Below are 18,326 nucleotides of genomic sequence, written 5' to 3' on the forward strand. Positions count from 1 at the left end.
GCTCTGCTTTCTGCTGAACAAACTTAGCAACACAGCACTGCCACCCTCAACTCCCTTTACTGGTTGTTTTGATAATTTCCCTTAAATCTGTGTGCTCTGATTACCAACCGTTTTTTGACCAGAAACGGTGTCTTCCTGTTTATTTCTACAGTGTGCCCGGAAACCGAGACAGCACTCTGCTCTCTTACCATAATTGGTGCTTCATATTGGTTGGGATCCTTGGGATGTTGGTTTGAGGAGAATCATTCTGATGGAATATTGGCCCAAAAATGCTAAAGTCTGTGGCCAAACACAATCCAGCTTCGGTTAAAGAATTGGTGGAACAATGAGTGAGAGTCCTCTGTGTCTGTCCCATCCCATGACTATTTGTATTGCAAGTTCTTTCACTTGGGAGACAGAAATCACACAGCATTCTCAACAGAACATTTGGACCAACGTGACTGAAGTAACTTGCGTTGGTTTCTTTAACCAATTAAACTGAGAAGTGCAGAGTTTGAACCAGGAAGTGATTCTCTGATCACAGACTGCAACCGTGCTTGATATTATCTCCCTGGTGGGGTGGGGGTGGGGGCTATCCCATTGATTTCAGTGATGCATGGCCCATCATTAAGTTCCATGGTAATGTTGCTTGATATGGGGATGAAATATTTGGGATTAACAGCTTGACCATTTGAACAATGAAGGCCCTATATCACACATCAGTAATATGAGCTGGCGGCTGGAAGGTTTCCATACAGACCGACCCTCTCACAATTGTATCTTGCAAGACCTTATAATCCCCATTAAAGAGCGATTCAATCAGTAATGTCATAATAGAATATATTCCTGACACAAATATTAGATCTTAAAATAGTAATGAATAAACTATGGGAAGTATGAAATAAAGACAGCAAATTATTTTTGTGCCTTGTTTCTATCAATCTGTAGCTCTGCCATTGTCTCCTCAGGCTTCCTCCTTTTTTGTGATTGAATCCATGACTGCACTTGTGTAACCCTCTGTTGTCCCTCACCCTGTGTGTCTCAGTCTCTCCTATTGTCTGTCTGTCCCATTTTTCTCACTTTTTGAGTCTTTTCTCTCTCTCCCCTCTCTTCCCCCCTCTCCCCCCTCGCTCTCCTCCCCAGCTCCCCCCTCGCTCTCTCCTTCCCCACTCTTTCCCTTCCCTTGCTCTCTCTTTCCCTCCTTCTCACTGTGGTTGTTGGCTCGTTGCTGTCTGTAAGCATGCAGCCAGTCAGTGCTTTGGATGAGATTAGAGGGCACGCTCTCCGAATAACAAGAATGATGTGTTTCCATGTGTGTTATCTTTCACCACCGCCCCCCCCCACCCCACCCCCCAGGAACTGAGACAGATTCATTCCCACATTGCCCTAAACTGTTCCTGGTTGCTGTAAATTATTACAGTAATAATTCTGTATAAATGTCCTGGTGTTTTGTCTCCTGTTTATTGCTGTGTTCACAGCTGGGGCATACACTGCTGCTTTTTATGATTTTTGTAAGAATCAGCCTAACCCTGCCGTGAATTTGGATGATGTGCCTGTGATTCTCTGCCAGTTCATCCTCACATCCCCGAGGCTCTTGTCCTTTACAAACTGCTTTTTCTTCATTTTCTGCAACTCACTTTACTTCCTCTCCTGGTGTTTCATCTTTGGACTTGAAGTGTATGTAATGCTGGTTGTGGACAATTATTGTTACTTGCCTTTAAGGATTGTATTATTTGACTGGCTGGGTTGCAGTAGTGATGGGAGAAGGTTCCAGGGAAGCAATTTGAGGAGCCCTTGAATAAACACATGTCACACAGCAAAACTCCAATAACCCAGCATCAGATTCAACATAGAACAGTTCAGCCTCTTAAATGCCTCTGTCGTATCTGCCTCCACCGCCTCAGCTGTCCCCTCAGCCTCTGCTGCTCCAGAAAAAATAACCCAAGTTTGTCCAACCTCTCCTTGTAGCACACACCCTCTAATTCAAGCAGCATCCCGGTGAACCTCTTCAGCACCCTCTCCAAAGCCTCCACATCCTTCCTATAATTGGGCAACCAAAGCTGAATGCAATACTCCAGATGCAGCCTAACTAGAATTTTATAAAGCTGCAACATAGCTTCCTGACTCTTGAACTCAATATCTTGACTAATAAAGGCTAGTACGCTATCCAACTTCTTTACCACTCTATCAACCTGTGCAACCACTGACAGGGAGCTATGGACCTGGACCCCAAGATCCCTCTGTACATCAACACTGTTAGGGGTCCTGCCATTAACTGTATACGTTCCCTTTTCATTTGATCTCCCAAAATGCAACATCTCACACTTGCCCAGGTTAAACTCCATCTGCCTGCTACTGATCTATATCCCATTGTATCCTTTGCAATCTTTCACATTATTTTGTGTCATCTTTGTGTCATCTTCAAACTTACTAACCCACCCATCCATATTTTCAGTCAATTCATTTGTATGTATATATCACAAACAACAGAGGTCCCAGTATAGGTCCCTGCAGAACACCACTCGTCATGGACCTCCATCCATAATAAGTCCCATCAACCACCATCCTTTATGGACAAGCCAATTCCAAATCCGAATGACCAAGTCACCAAGGACCCCATGCATCTTAATCTTCTGGATGACCCTATCATGAGGGACCTTATTGAATGCTTTACTAAAATCCACGTAGACAACATCCACAACTCTGCCTTCATCGTTCACCACCTTTGCCACCTCAAAAAAACTCGATCATTAGTAAGATGTGATCTGCCCCGCACAAAGCCATGCTGACTGTCCCTAATTAAGCCATACTTTTCCAAATGGTCATAAATCCTATCCCTAAGAATCCTCTCCAATAACTTCCCTACCTCTAATGTGAGACTCACCGGTGTATAGTTTCCAGGATTATCCCTATTTCCCTTCTTGAACAAAGGAACAACATTAGCTACTTGCCAGTTCTCTGAAACCTCGCCTGTGGCTAGAGAGGACACGAAGATCTTGATCACGGCCCCGGCAATCTCATCTCTTGCCTCTCTCAATAACCTGGGTTATATCCCATCAGGCCCTGGGGACTTATCCACCTTAACATTCTTCAAGAGACCCAACACCACTTCTTTCTTTATCTCAATATGCCCTAGCATGTTAGCACGCCCCACACTGGTCTCACTATCCTCCACGTGCTTCTACTTGGTGAATACTGACTTAAAGTACTCATTAAGGACCTCATCCCCATCCTCCGCCTCCAAGCACATGTTCCCTCCTTTATCCTTAAGTGGCCCTACCCTTTCCCTAGTTATCCTCTTGCTCTTGATGTATGTATAGAATGTCTTGGGATTCTCTTTAATCCCACTTGCCAAGGACTTTCCATGGCCCCTCCTGGCTCACCTAATTCCCTTCTTGAATTTCTTTCTGGCTTCTTTATAATCTTCAAGGGTTCTGTTTGATTTTAGCTTCCTAAATCTTACATACGCTTCCTTTTTCTTCTTGACTAAACTCACCACCTCTCTTGACGTCCAAGGTTCTCTTACCTTACCATCCTTGTCCTTCCTCTTTACTGGAACATCCCTGTCCTGTACTCTGTGCAGTTGGTCTTTAAACACCCTCCACATGTCAGATGTGGATTTGCCCAAAAACAGCTGTTCCTAATAAACTCTTCCTAGTTCCTGCCTAATGCTCTCACAATTTGCCCTGCTCTGATTTAATAATCTTCCACAAGGTCCATACTTATCCTTATCTATAGCTATCTTAAAACTTAAGCAGATGTGGTCACTGTTCCCTAACTGTTCTCCCACTGAAAGGTCAGTCACTGGGCCAGACTCATTACCTAACACCAGGTGCTGTACGGCCCCTCCTCTTGTAGGACTATCTACATATTGATTTAAGAAATCCTCCTGGATGCACCTAACAAATTCTGCCTCGTCTAAACCTCTTGCACTCAGGAGGTCCCAGTCTACAATAGGGAAGTTGAAGTCACCCACTACAACAACGCTGTTGTTTTTACATCTTTCCTTAATCTGCCTGCACATCTGTTCCTCAATGTCGCAGTGACTATTGGAGGGCTGTAGTATAATCCCATCAATTGCTAAACAACCATCAAAGATGCCTACCGAACCACCACCCCCCTCCCTGCCCTCTCGCTCTGGTAAGTCAGGCCACTAGGCTGTGTGCTCCTTCTCCCTGTGTACAAACAGAAGCTGCAACAGGAGGATCCAGTACAGAAAGTTGTGCTGGTCTGAGGAAACATAATTGTTAAGGATTTTTCATGGCCCCTCCTGCCTCTCCTAGTTCCCTTTTGAGTTCTTTTCTGGCTTTATATTCCTCAAGGGCCCTGTTCGATTTTAGCTTCCTAAACCTTGCATGTTCTTTTTCTTCCTAACTAAATTCACAATATCTCTCATCAACCGATGTTCCTTTGCCTTGCCATCCTTGTCCTTGCCTTCATTTACCCCTAATAGAGCAGCAGATGATGACCAGTGTCTCTCTGCCCTTATCTCAAGATTTTTATGTCAAGTTGGAAGGAACAAAAGAGCTTTACAAAGCTGAATTTCTTCATACTTTTTGCCTAGCTTAATGTCAATGAAAGCTAAAAGCTGGTTGAAAACTCAAAGCTAGTTGAAAACACCCACAAGCAGTTTGACTCATTAACCGTGCTACTGTATGGGGTTAATTCCTCATCTAAAATATTCCAAGCTACAACGTGTAAGATGCTACAGGGGTCCAGCATTGTTTATGCAATCAATATGACCTTCTATTTGCAACAACTGTGAAGGTAGAAAGCCCTTGGGTACTCAAGCAAGTGTTCCGAAGAGTGCATCAACATAATATGAAGTTTCAAAAAGGGCAATTGTGCTTTCATGCAAGAGGAACTAATTTAGTTTTGAAAGGAGGTGAAAACCAGTTACAGCTATTTAAATAGATAGCTGAGATTATCATCAGAGCCAAAAAAACAAAACTGTGACTGAGCTTTGATCATTCCTAGGTGTAATTCTGTGTGGAAGAACTGCACGTAGACCAGATGGGTGCAGAGGATTTGCCCAGTGGCCCAGCTTCAGAGAGCTGGGCAATTAAGAGGGCCGAATACAATTAACTAAAGCACCACCTTTTTGATTCATTAAAGGGATGTGGGCTTCATAGGCTGAGCCAGGATTTAATTGCCCATCCCCGGTTGCCATTGAGAAGGTGGTAGTGAGCTGCCTTCTTGAACCGCTGCAGTCCTTGAGGTGTGGATATACTTGCAATGCTGTTCGGGAGAGAGCTCCAGGATTTTGACCCAGTGTTGTTGAAGGAACAGCGATACGTTTCCAAGTCAGGGTGGTGTGTGGCTTGGAGGGCAACTTCCAGGTGGAGGTGTTTCTTGTTCTCTTGCTGCCCTTGTCTTTCTATCTGGTAGAGGTCATGGGTTTGGAAGGTGCTGTCTGAGGACTGTTCCTGAGTTGCTGCAGTGCATCCTGTAGATGGTACAAACTGCTGCCATTGTACATTGGTGGTGGAGGGAGTGAATAGTTGTGGATGTGGTGCCTATCAAGTGGATTGCTTTGGAAGTGGCCTACCGACTCATTCCAATAGGTCCAGATTAATTATTGTGGAGTGGCACGTTCTTGGCTAAAACAAAAACATGTGAGATTGTGTATTACTGTAGAACATGTGACAGAGAAGTTAAATATAACCTTTGACATATGGGGATTTCCTGAAGAAACCGTATCAGATAAAGCTCCAGGGTTAAGATTGTTTTAATTCGTAAGATTTGTGAAGGGCAATGGAATAAAACACCATTCCATTTCTCCCTCCCACCCAGCTTCAAGTAGGGAAACAGAAAGGTCAGTTTACATGGTAAAGTAGGCATCAAAAAACCTTATATTGGAAGGCTGATCAACCATCACGATATATTTTTCCTAAACAATAAGACAGTGCCACAATCCACAACAGGATTTTCTGTTGCAAAAGCATTAATGAATAGAAGGTTGAATGCAAGTGAACCTTGTCCAAACCAACTTGGAAAGGAAGGTGGGGGAAAGGCAAGGAAAGAATCACAGCTAAGTAAAAGTCAAAACAACTGCAGAAGATGGAAATCTAAAACAAAAATAGAAAATGCTGGAAATACTCAGCAGACCAGGCCGCATTTGTGGGAAGAGAAACAGAGTCAAAGTTTCAGGTTGTACACTCTTCATCAGAACATTAAAGGAGACAAAAGAAGATTGTAAACTGACCTACTGGGTTTTTCTTCCTGCTCTGCATTTTGCAGCCTTATGTTCTTTTGTCTATTTTCTCACCCTCTAACTGCTCCCATTCACTCATCAACCAGATACCCTTGGTTACAGTTTATCCCCATGGTCACCCAGCTTTAGCCTGTCAGTGATTAACCCCTCTCCCCTCCACTTTTACAAGCATTTCTCCTCTTCCCAGTTCTGACAAAGGATCTCCGACCTGAAATGTTGACCCTGTCTCTCTTTCCACAGATGCAGCCTGACCTGCTGTGTGTTTCCTGCATTTTCTGTTATTGATTGTTAAAGAATCACTTCACAAGCCTTGGGGAGAAGTGGTTTGTCCTGTATGATAGAGTTGGTCTACTGAGATATCGCAGCAGGTCAAAGATGAGGAAGGTATCAAGAAAATAGTCATAGAGTGATGCAGCATAGAAACAGGCTCTTCAGCCTACTGAGGCTGTGCCGACCACCAAGCACCCTTTTGCTACACTGAACCATTTTATGCTCCCCACATTTCTGTCTACCACTCATTTACACACCAGGAGCAATGTACAACGGCCAGTTAATCTACCAACGTTCACATTTTTGGCATTTGGGAGGAAGCCAGAGCACCTGGAGGAAATGCAGTCACAGGGAGAACGAGCAAATCCACACAGACAGCACCCAAGGTCAGGATCGAACCCAGGTCTCTAGTGCTGCAAAGCAGCATCTTTACTAGCTGTGCTACTGTGCCTGCTATCTCTAGTGGAAGGATGAGAGTCTAGAAATTATGATATTGTGAAAACTGGAGAAAAATTCCTTGAAGTCCATGTTGACCACTTAATCCTAGCAAACAATATCCAGGAGACTGGCAAAGTAGTCGGTGAGATTGGGGATATTTCTGAAGTCAGGCCCATGATTGTTCAGGAACAGTAGGCGTGACTTCACCAATGAAAAACAAGTTGTTGCAACATCATTAAATCCAGCAGTAAATGGTACTCTAGCAATATGTGGTGAACCTTCACATTCAACACAAGAAATACCAGCATCGTTGCACAAATCATTGTGTGGGGAGTCAGTTGTATATGTAAAATCCATAAATACCAGTGTATTTATCTTGTAGCAATGTAGTATATGCAGTGTTGATTGTGAACAACAATTGTTACTTTAAGGCCATCAACCCTTTAAGGATTGTGTTATGTGAAAAACTGTGCTCTGCATTACAACAGTATTTTGTAGAAAGTGCCAGAGAGGCCGTCTAGGAGTTCTTGAATAAACACGCAGACTGAGACCTCTGCCTGTTTTGTGAAGAAGTTTGTGTATTTTGCAATGGACTGTGATAAAAGCATCTTCTGTGCATACATACTTGACAGCATTTCTCTTCAGTTTTTCGACTTAAAAACAATCAAGAATTGTCTCAGAGCAGAGGGGCTCACATTGTAATGTTCTCCATGCTGACCTCCCTGTTAGAGGGGGAGGGTGAATGTTATCTAAGCCTGGGTTTATGGACAAGGCACACACTCAGTTCCTCTCTGATAGAGAAAATAAAAAAAGAAACGAGTGGAATGTTGATGATTAGTGGTCATGCACAGATAGTTGGCAATGAATTGTAACCCAGAGAACAAAGCCTTTGGGGGGGAGGAGATGGAACAATGACTTTCAAAATGCATTCAGATGAATTCTAACTCGGAGTAAAAACAAAGAGTAAAGAGGTGGGCTGGGATGAATTAGAGGGCTCCTTCAAAGAGCTGGCACCGGCTTAATGAGCTGTTTGGCTTTCTAAATACGAGAAGAGTTGAAAATATTGTTTTTCTGGTCCCCATCTAGCTCCAGTCCTTGGCCCCTGATTTTACCCCTCTTCCTGGCAACCTCTGCAGTTGAGCTAAACACTTTGCAACCTTTAGTGTCATAATCTGGCCCCCAGGAAGAACTTCCAACAACAGATCCTAACTGTCACCAAATTCTCCTACAGTAACAGTCCTATTGCCCACTAGTGACTGCTGACCTTCACTGACTTGTGGTTAAACAAACCCCTCTTGATTTTGAAATTCTTATCCTTATTTTCAAATGCTTCTATGGCTCCACCATTTCCTCCTCCTGTGAAATCCAGCAGATCTACAGATATCTGAGCTACCGGCTTGTCTACATGTCTTACCACTTGATCATCTCCGAATGTCATCATTCCACTGATGGCTGCCGGGTACTGGTGAATTTATCTCTGTTCTCCTTGAAGCTGATTCTTGAATCCTACTGCTGGCCAAACTTCTGTCCTAATATCTCACATGCCTCTGAAAAAAATTTGACAACACTTCTGTGAAGGACTTTAGGAAATTTCATGACATTAAAGGTGCAATACAAATGCAGTTTCTTTTGGTTCCGTTTGTAGAATTCTTGTTTATTTTTTAGTTTCGTAAATGGGGGGAAGTAGATGCTTTGTCAATGAAGCAATGAGTAGTTGTCACGTTTTGATTGAAGAGGTTGGTTTTGTAGAGAAGATTGGGATGTCCCATTGCCAAGGGAGAGAACTGGAGAGTATGGGTCAGATGTACTTGGCAGTGGGAGATTGAAAGTCATGTGCACAGATAATGAATGGGGCGGGGCCAGAGCTAGTCTTTGCTGCAGTTGTGCAAGTTATTGCAACTCAGCACACTTTCTAATCAGATTAAGTTGTCACTAAATGTGAGCCTTAGGAGATGGAATAGCCCACGTGAGAGCCATAGGCAACGTAGCTTATAATGTGTGGAGGTGGCAGAGTTTGTTAATATTTCCATTGTTTAGTGAGCTGAATTGAGATTAGATTTGATGAAGTTTTGTTGTTGTTTAAGGGCATGTTCCATTCCCTGATGGCTCAGATCCTTTCAATGGATACCAGGAACTTCAGTGCCTTGCTGACCCAAAATGTTTTAGGTTGTGGGGTCTGCGGCTAAGCACGTGCACAGCAATTTCAGGTGTGCCCCTGGGGTTGAGTGGGGGCAAAGGGCATTTCTGCTCGGAGCCTGGCAATTTTCAGAACCTATCAGAGGCAAATCCCGAGGGTTTCAAGGTATGCGTGTCCAAGTTTGTAGACGTGATTTTACTGAGCAGTTCAGAGCCCCTTCTTCCAACCGTGTGAGGTTGCTGCTGTAATTTGCAATCCTGTTGCAGGCTAGGCGAGAGATGCCTTCCAGAGAGGAACAGTTCTGCCAGCATTCATTGTGAAAATTCATTGGCCACTCGAAAGTGTTACAGCAGCCACAATCCTTTAAAACTTTGGTACAGTGAACTGACTAAGATGATTGAATCATGTTTGGGGATATGGGTAGCCAATCCCCTGGGACTGGTCCAGATTGTCCTGGAATTGAAGGTTAATCCCCAGGATTGTATAAGCAATGTTTGGACATAATTTACAGCACCATTAAACAAAATGTTATTTTCGTTTTCTTTGATCACTGATTTTTTTGATACAAGATTTCTTTATTAGTCACATGTACATTGAAACACACAGTGAAACGCATCTTTGCGTAGATTGTTCTGGGGGCAGCCCGCAAGTGTCACCACACTTCCGTCGCCAAGATAGCATGCCCACAACTCCCTAACCTATATGTCTTTGGACTGTGGGAGGAAATCAGAGCACCCGGAGGAAACCCACGCAGACACGGGGAGAATGTATAAACTCCTTACAGACAGCGGCGGGAATTGAACCTGGGTCATTGGCGCTGTAATAGCATTACGTTAACCACTACACTACTGCAGATGGAAAATTGGCTGTATGACTGTCCAAACTCATCCCGTCAAATAGTGATTATGCTAATCATGGAGAAGGGCGCTATGAAGATGTTAGTGAGTCGTTAGAATAGGGTGGAGGCCTGCGTGGTGACTGTATTGTGCATTTATTGGCTGGGAGTAGGGTTGGATGGGTGAGGGATCACATAAACTTCCATGAATTCATCCAATTGGAGTTGCTGACTTCCCAGGCTCCAGGACCCTCGCTGCTTCCGTACTTCGTATGGTTGGTGTCACTGTGCGGATCTGGTATGTGCCATGTTGTTGGGGAATGATCCTCACAGTGGAGGCCAAGAACTTGCTGCATAAGCCCAGAGTCATCTTGAGGGTCTGCCAGCTGTCGCAGGAGGGAATGACATAGTTTGCATCTATTGCTTTAACACTTTTGTCTCTTTCTGCCTCAGGTTATCTCAGCCATTTCCAGAATTTCCCATCATACTGTTGTCCAGAGCAAAGGCATCAGGTAAATATTGCATTTTCTTGGGTTACTTTGCTGAGACTTATCTGAATGTTTACAGTACCACTTCTGGTCTCTGTGTGTGGGAGATGGCATAGAAATGTATGTTCCTGGCGATCTATATCCATGTCTGTGCCTTTGTGGGGAAGGGTGCTTTTACATTTTTGTTTGTGTGGGGCAGTCTGTTTGCAGCTGTGGGAATGTCTGTGATGTAGCCATTGGGTGACTGTGTATAGAGTCAGTGAGTTACACAGTACAGAAACAGGCCCTGCAGCCAGTAATGTCCGTGCTGACCATTGAGGTACCCGTCTATACCAGTCCCATTTTCCAGCACTTAGCCTGTAGCCTTGTATATCTTGGTGATTTAAGAGCTCATTGAGATATTTAACTGCTGTGAGAGTCTTCCACCGCCTCCTCAGGCAGAGCATTGCAGCTTCCAACCACCCTCTGGGTGAAAAAATTCTTACTTGGATCCCCTTTAAACTTCCTACCCTTAACCCTAAACAGCCTTCTGGCTTTTTACACCTCCGCTATGGGAAATATGTCTTACTGTCAACCCTATCTTTGTCTCTCATAACCTTGTGTAACTCTGATAATCCGGCATCCTTGGGACATTGGTGGTGTTGGACTATTGGATCTAACTCGTATTAATACCCCAACCCATTTTAAATTGTTTTTTGGATGTTCACAATATCGTAATAAATTTTCCAATGAACATTATCATTTTATAGGGTGTGCTGGAAACAGTGCCCTGGTCATTTCAGCAAGAACTTGGGAAACAGGGCCTGGGAAGCCAGGTGCCAAACCATTGGGATTTCAGAGCAATTGGATAGTGGGTGATCGGACTTTTACTCTATCAGAAGCCCTACCCCTCCTCCCCTTCCACTTAAGCTGCCTCCTCTTCAAGCAAAACAAACCCAACCTATCCAGTCTCTCCTCAAAACTGTAAAGTTCCTTCACAGGCAACGTCCTGGTGATTCTCCTCTGCACCCTCTCCAGTGCAGTCACGTCCTTCCTATCATGTGGTGACCAGAACGGCAATATATGTGCGTTTGAGTGTAAGCATCGGAGCATGTGTATAAGCCCTGTGTATATATACATGTATGTATCTATATGCATGCACTACACTCCCTCCAATACCAGTGTATCTTTCCTGAAGTGTAGTGTCAGCACTAAATGCAGGAATTCGGGTTAGGTCTTATCAAGGCACTGTGAAAGGAAGCATCACTCTCTCTCCTTTGTACTTAAAACCACTTGAGATAATGGCTGAGATTCCTTTAGACTTTTCAATTGTTCTTTGTCCCTGTGCACCAGTGTTGCACATTAACAGTGTCCACCTTTTCCACCTTAAAAAAAAGTATAACTTTTCTTTGGTCCAAATTGAATGTTCTCATGTCAGCCTTTATTGGGCTATATTTGCCCCAGTTGTTGTCCGAGAGAGATACAGCACAGAAACAAGCCCTTTGTCCCTTAGAGAATGTGCTGAGGATCAAGCACTGATTTTTCCACTGATCCTACCCTGACCCATTTTATTCTCTCCACACCCCAACCTACACACAAAAGGCAATCTACAGTGGTCCATTAACCTACCAACCCGTACATTTTTGGGATGCGGGAGGAAAACGAAGCTTCTGAAGGGAACCCACACGGTTGCAGGGACAACGTGCAAACTCCATACAGACTGCACTTGGAGGCAGCCTCCAGCTGCGACACTGTGCCCAGCGCAAAGTATCACTCACTTTAATCAATATCCCTTGTGATTTTTCGTAGGTCCAATGAAAAGCCATCAATCTGAAATGTTAAATTTGTCTCCCTCTCCACAGGTGCTAGTTGATCTGCTGACTATTTCCAACATTTTCTGTTTGTATTACCTTTGCTTCCATTTCTATTCTATGTTATGCAATCGGAAAACATTGATGGACAGTTTTCTTATCCTTCATCCTTGTCCTTGGTAAACATGGTGAAAAGGTGAGGTTCTAGTGTGCAATGTTATTGGAACATTTAGCCCTTCTGCCTCCTGCCTCTCGACAAATTTATAAACCAAATCAAAGGAGCCCCACATTCTCGGTATGGTCAATAATCTCTGTGGAACTTCAGTGAATGTGCCTAGCATTCAGACCAAATTATTGACCTCCCTGAAACAAATTCAACCCCATAAATCACCTGTGATGTACCTTTTCCACGTTTAGCTTGTGGAAAGTGTAGCAGGTTAGAGACTAAGCATGGAAATATTGACTATCAGATGAGCATATACATAGGTACTGGTAATGAAATTTCCTGGAAAAGTGCTCCATAAACACATTAATGCAGTTCTCAGCTGTCCAGTGCTATGTAAAGGAGCTATCTAAAGTATGGCATGTCTCCTTAAGTAGCAAGGTATGCTTCTCTGAGTATTGAGTAACTCTCCTGCGGTGTGACCACTTTGAAAACTCCGTCCCGACACACAGCACTCCCAGCACACCACACTCTGTCTTGTTCCACGTGTGGGTGAAATGCGGCAGGTATTGTACACCTTTGGCTTGTTTTCCCTGGAGCAAAGGATTGTGAGAGAGGTAGATAACATTATAAGGGGCACAGGTGGGATACATAGTCAGAATCCTTTTAACGCGGTCAGAATATCAAAAACAAGACAGCATGGGTTTAAGGTGAGAGGAAGGAGTTTTAAAGGGGATGTGAGGGGAAGGTGTTTTACACAGAGAGTGGTTGATATCTGGAACTTGCTGCCAGAGGAGGTGGTGGAGTCAGATACAATCACTACATTTAAGAGACATTTAGATTGGCACTTAAATAGATAAGGCAGAGAAGGATACAGACCTAATGCGAGCAAATGGGATCGGTATAGATGAACAGAAAGGTCAGCTTGGACAGTGGGCTGAAGGGCCTGTTTCTGTGCTGTACAACTTCATGCCTTTTTAGATTGTTTGGGTGCATGCTCAATGTGATAATTCCACCAGTGCTGTGACTGATGACAAAAGGTCAGCTTGTATATGCACAGCGCTTTTCACCTGTCTATTTGGAACTTTCCAAAATGCATTACCGTCAATGAATTACTTTTTAGAAATGTAGAAAATGCTGTAATGTAGCAAGCTCCAATATAGAGCAATGTGATAATGACCAAAACTGCTTTAGAAATGTAGATTGGTCACTGTGCCAGGGTAACTCCTCTGTTTTTCAAGGTAGTGCAGTGGGACCTGGGAGAGCAGCTGGAGCTTCTGTCCTTATCTGAAAGGTGGCATCCCTTGGTATTATACTACAGCATCCGTCTAAAGTTGGTGCTCAAATCTATTGAGTGAGACTTCACTATAAAATTTCCTTTTTCTGTCCATCACCAGTTGAACTTTAGTCAACATTGTGTGTGTGCGCCTGCGCATGTGTGTGTGTGTGTGTGTGTGTGTGTGTGTGTGTGTGTGTGTGTGAGATGCATGTGCATGATGCACATGTGTGCAGACCCCTACAGGAACTTGATACCATCTGCCTTATGTATGCTGTGCTCAGTGAAGTACCTTATACAGGGTTCGTGAATATCACATGGTGTGTAGGGATGTCACACTATATTCAGAGTGTGTGGAGATGCATGGCATGTAGTCTATTAGGTAAGATAGTTTTCTCAGGTTAGAGTACTGTGTACATGGATTATGCATTGTGGAGTGGGTGTGAATAGGTTTTGTATGCCTATATTCTGAATATATGCAGTTTAGAAAATTTGCACTTTCTAGTATGTAGCAGAGCATTCAGAAGGTTAACTTAGTTAAAGTGAAGTTTTATTTGACAAATCTAATATTTTTTGGTGATGTAATTGTTTGATTAGATAATGGGGAACAGATGGATATAGCTTATCAATGCTTTCAAAAGCATTTTGGTAAGGTGCCACAAAATTGGTTGCTGCACAAAAGAAAGGTCACAGCATTGAGGTAATACATGAAAGTGGGTGATGGATTAAAGGAAAGAAATAAATGAGCCATTTTCAGGTTGGCAGGCTGTTACTAATGGACTGCTGTGTGAATCGGTGCTTGAGCATCAGGGACTAAATGTAAAGTGTGCATGTTTGTTGATAATACAAAGCCAGATGGCTGAGAGGAGTCAGTGTAAAGTCTGCAAAGAGGAATAAATAGGTTCAGTGATGGGTAAAAACATGATACAAGAAGTATAATGTGGGGAAAATGGTAAAGTTATTTGTTTTGGTTTCATTTTTTTTGCATGTTATTGCTCAGAGAGTTTTATTGTCTTTGTATAGAAAATTAACCTGCAGGCACAGCAAGCAGTTTGAAAGGCTTGAAAGGTTTTATTACAAGTGGGGGGGGGGGTGGGGTGGGGTTAGAGGATGAAACGTGGAGACCATACCTTGAGTACCAAGTGTAATTCACATCTAAACAAAGGATATAGTTGTCCAGAAGCATAGCATTACAGAAGAAAGGATTGAGTTGGATAAACTGGACTTTCAAGGGTTGAGAGGGTAGAGGGTACATCCTGATAAGCCTCTGCCTCCTTCAGGAGATCCTAAAATCCAAGGCCTATTCTTAGGAAAAGGAGTAGGACAGACAGGACTGAGATGAAAAGTTTCAATGGTCTGTCAGTCTTTTGGAATACCCTGGTCATCCCACCTCACTGGATGACTGGTCACTGATTATAAGCAAGAGAGTTGGGGGCCTCACAGGAAAGTTGAGCTTTCAAGGAATGTGCTATGAATTGGTGTGTGTATCAGGGAATTGCTCTATGTACAGGAGTTCTGCAGAGATCTTGTGCTGCGTACATGGTGTGTATGGTTCATGTATATATGGTGCCATCTGAACAGGGATAGTGTACTCTATTAAAAAGTATGTATACAGGCTTTGTGGATAGAGATATTATACTGCATATAGAATGTGTAGGTGCACTCTCAGGCCATTGTTCTAGGCAAGTATTATTTTCAGGGAAACTGCATTACATACAGAATATGTGTATAGAAATGAAGCTTTAGATAAGATCTTTATTGGTCACATGTACATCGAAACACATAGTGAAATGCATCTTTTGCGTAGAGTGTTCTGGGGGCAGCCCGCAAGTGTCACCACACTTCCGGCGCCAACATAGCATGCCCACAACTTCCTAACCTGTACGTCTTTTGGAATGTGGGAGGAAACCGGAGCACCCAGAAGAAACCCACACAGTCACGGGGAGAACATACAAACTCCTTACAGACCGCGGTGGGAATTGAACCCTGGTTACTGGTGCTGTAATAGCGTTACACTAACCGCTACACTACCTTTTAGGTCTGTAACGTGCATTTTATTTACAGGGATATTAAGGTTTTGGTAGTTCTGACTGTTGGAGCTGTGCTTTCACATTTTCGCTGTGGGTGTCATTTGGAGGGAATATTTTCTGGGCACCCATCTCCTCTGCTGATGGCAGAGTTCACTCTGTGGATCATGTTGGTAAAGTAGCTGAGGTTCAGTGTTTCTGTTTTGCATTTTTCAGGCCCTTCCCCACGGAGGAGACGGCAGTGGATGACGATGATGTCTATCGCAGCCTGGAGGAGCTGGCCGAGTGAGTCTCAGCAATTTATTTATATCATAGCCTGAGTGGTCCTGTCGGAGGATTGGTGTCACACAGGACTGGCGTAGGAAATTGTGGGGTGCTAGTAAAGACATTAGACTGGTGACATATTGAGAAGAATGGGGAGAGAGGTGGAGATTCGGATTAGACTGAATAAGATCTTAAGGGATACAGGAGACAATCAGGACAGTAGGATTAAACTGGATATTAAATCATGCAGAAATGATAATCATTTTTAACTGTTGAAATATGGTAGGTAAAATTCTTTAATTTAGCAAAGTATAAAGACTGGTCCAGAACATTGACGGCACTGTGTTAAGGTCTCTATATATGGATCTGGGTATAGGATGGTAATTAAGGTGCTCATTGAATTCATACTGCACTGAGAGCCCATACCTGTGGCATGTACTCTGGTGAATCATAGTCCATGCAGTGATTATGAAGAGTGCTGAGATGTTGAGATGTCATGTGTATGAAAGTGGGACACAAGTGAGGGATGGAGACTTGGGTGAAGGCAGTGGTGAGTGTGGAGTTAACAGGTTGTGAGTGGGAGAGGTTAGGAAGGAGAAGGGAAACGTCAGGATGGGGAAGAATAAAGGTGTCCATGTATGTGAGTGTGCAGGCTGGCTTGGGGATGTATAGTTATGCAGATGGGGGAATGTCCAGATGGAGGAGGAAAGACTGACAGAGCATGGTGGATGAGGCAGAATGTTGTTGGTTGGCCAAAGGGAGTCCCAGGGGTTTGGCTACTGGATTTCAAACCTTGCGTGATGTGGGAGTCAGGGACAGAGAATGTTCATTGTAGCAAACACTTGGCATAAAAAACTGCCAAGAGAAAGGCCACAGAGAGCACTTGACTTGTGTCTGTTGCTATTAAATCATCCACTCATTTGAGAAAACAGGGAGTGAAGGGCCCACCTGTTCTCAGGGTCTGATATCAAAGCCTCATTTACCAGGAGGCATAGAGTGTGACCGATGGGTTGTTTTTAAACATTGTCCTGAGCTCAATCAATAACTGAGATGGATTAAGAGGCTTTGGCACATCAGCATTTAGTGCCCACAGCCCATTCTGGTTCTGGGGACTTGATGCAAATAGCTCCTTTGTGGGTCTGCTTCGGGACATGGATGACCTTAGATTTCTGCATGGATCAGTGGATGGAACCTAACAACTCGCTGCCACCAAGCACGACTAACCCTTGATTTGCCATCCTGCCTCAAACAGATTCAGTATCAGCCTCACACTGAACAAAACCTATGCTTGATATCAAACTCACTTTGAAGATTTCCAGGTTCAGTATCTGTTAGCGTGGATAGAGTTAGCGGGATTTGTGTTTAGGAAGCTACAGTGTGCACTATGCCAACAGTTTGCACATAGTATGTTAAGTGTAATACTTTTCAGCTTTTGCCTGAGGTGCTCATATGTTAACTACAGATGGAGCTCTTTCATCAGGATCATTGGGAAATGCCTTGGGGACTTCAAAACCTGAGGCTCCTTGTTCACAATGTCATCTTGGGGCATTCATGATAAACCAAATGGAGTCAGGCTGTGAAACCAAGGAAGTATTTCCAGGAAATGTGGATCTGTGGCTTGATCAGAATGTACAGCCAGTGATTCTCAAAACTTCAAGGTGTTAATTGTGCCTTTACAGGTTGATTGTTGGGAATAATTCATGGGATTCCTCACCCGATGATGTCACTATCCAGTGCTGAATTTGTTAAGCGAATGGTGAACCCATCCAATGAAATCCCACATTGCACAATCCCTGGGCTCTTCTCCCAATTCCCAATTCCCAATCCATCTCCCAATTCTCAAACCCTTTCCAGGCCGCAGTTCTTCTGACGTGTTTCATTCTTCTAGCGAGCACGACCTGGGAGAGGAAATTTACGACTGTGTTCCATGTGACGATGATGGTGACGATATTTACGAGGACATCATCAAGGTGGAAGTCCGGCAACCGATGGTAAACGCTCTCAATCTCTGCACAATCAATGGAGTGTGGGAAGGAGAGAGGAGGAAGGAAATCGATTGTGATTTGAGACTGAAGGTCCTGAGTGTTAACCGGGAGTCACACTGCTGACATAGTGCAAGCAGACATACTTCATTTCAGCCCTTAGCTCAGCTGGATTGTCTGTCTTCTCCCTCCCCCTTGCTCTGTGTAAACTCCCCACCTCCCTACACCTTCTCTCCTATCCTCCCTCATTCCTCACCTCTTCTCGCCCCTATCCCTCCCCAGCCCTCACCACCACCCACCTCCTCTCACCCCCTGCGCCCTTGCTTCCTCTTTCCCACCTTTACCTCCTCTCCTCACACTTCTGCCCTTTTTCTCATTCACTCCATCACTCCAGCTGGGCTAAACCTCAGAACTAGAGGGTTGCCATGAGAATATTAAGCTCTGTTGATGCAAAGGACCATAA

At 43.9% G+C, this 18,326-nt stretch overlaps 1 protein-coding gene across 1 annotated transcript in view; it reads left to right on the top strand.

The window, feature by feature from the left end:
* LOC127582142 (guanine nucleotide exchange factor VAV2-like) overlaps positions 1-18,326 on the top strand; it is a 131,361-nt gene that overhangs the window by 61,181 nt on the left and 51,854 nt on the right. The window contains 3 exon segments of the mRNA XM_052037190.1: positions 10,327-10,385; positions 15,834-15,902; positions 17,770-17,872. Coding sequence (XP_051893150.1) covers positions 10,327-10,385; positions 15,834-15,902; positions 17,770-17,872 — 231 coding nt within the window.

The sequence above is a fragment of the Pristis pectinata genome, chromosome 23 (genome assembly GCF_009764475.1).
Source record: "Pristis pectinata isolate sPriPec2 chromosome 23, sPriPec2.1.pri, whole genome shotgun sequence".
In the NCBI taxonomy this organism is placed as follows: Eukaryota; Metazoa; Chordata; class Chondrichthyes; order Rhinopristiformes; family Pristidae; genus Pristis; species Pristis pectinata.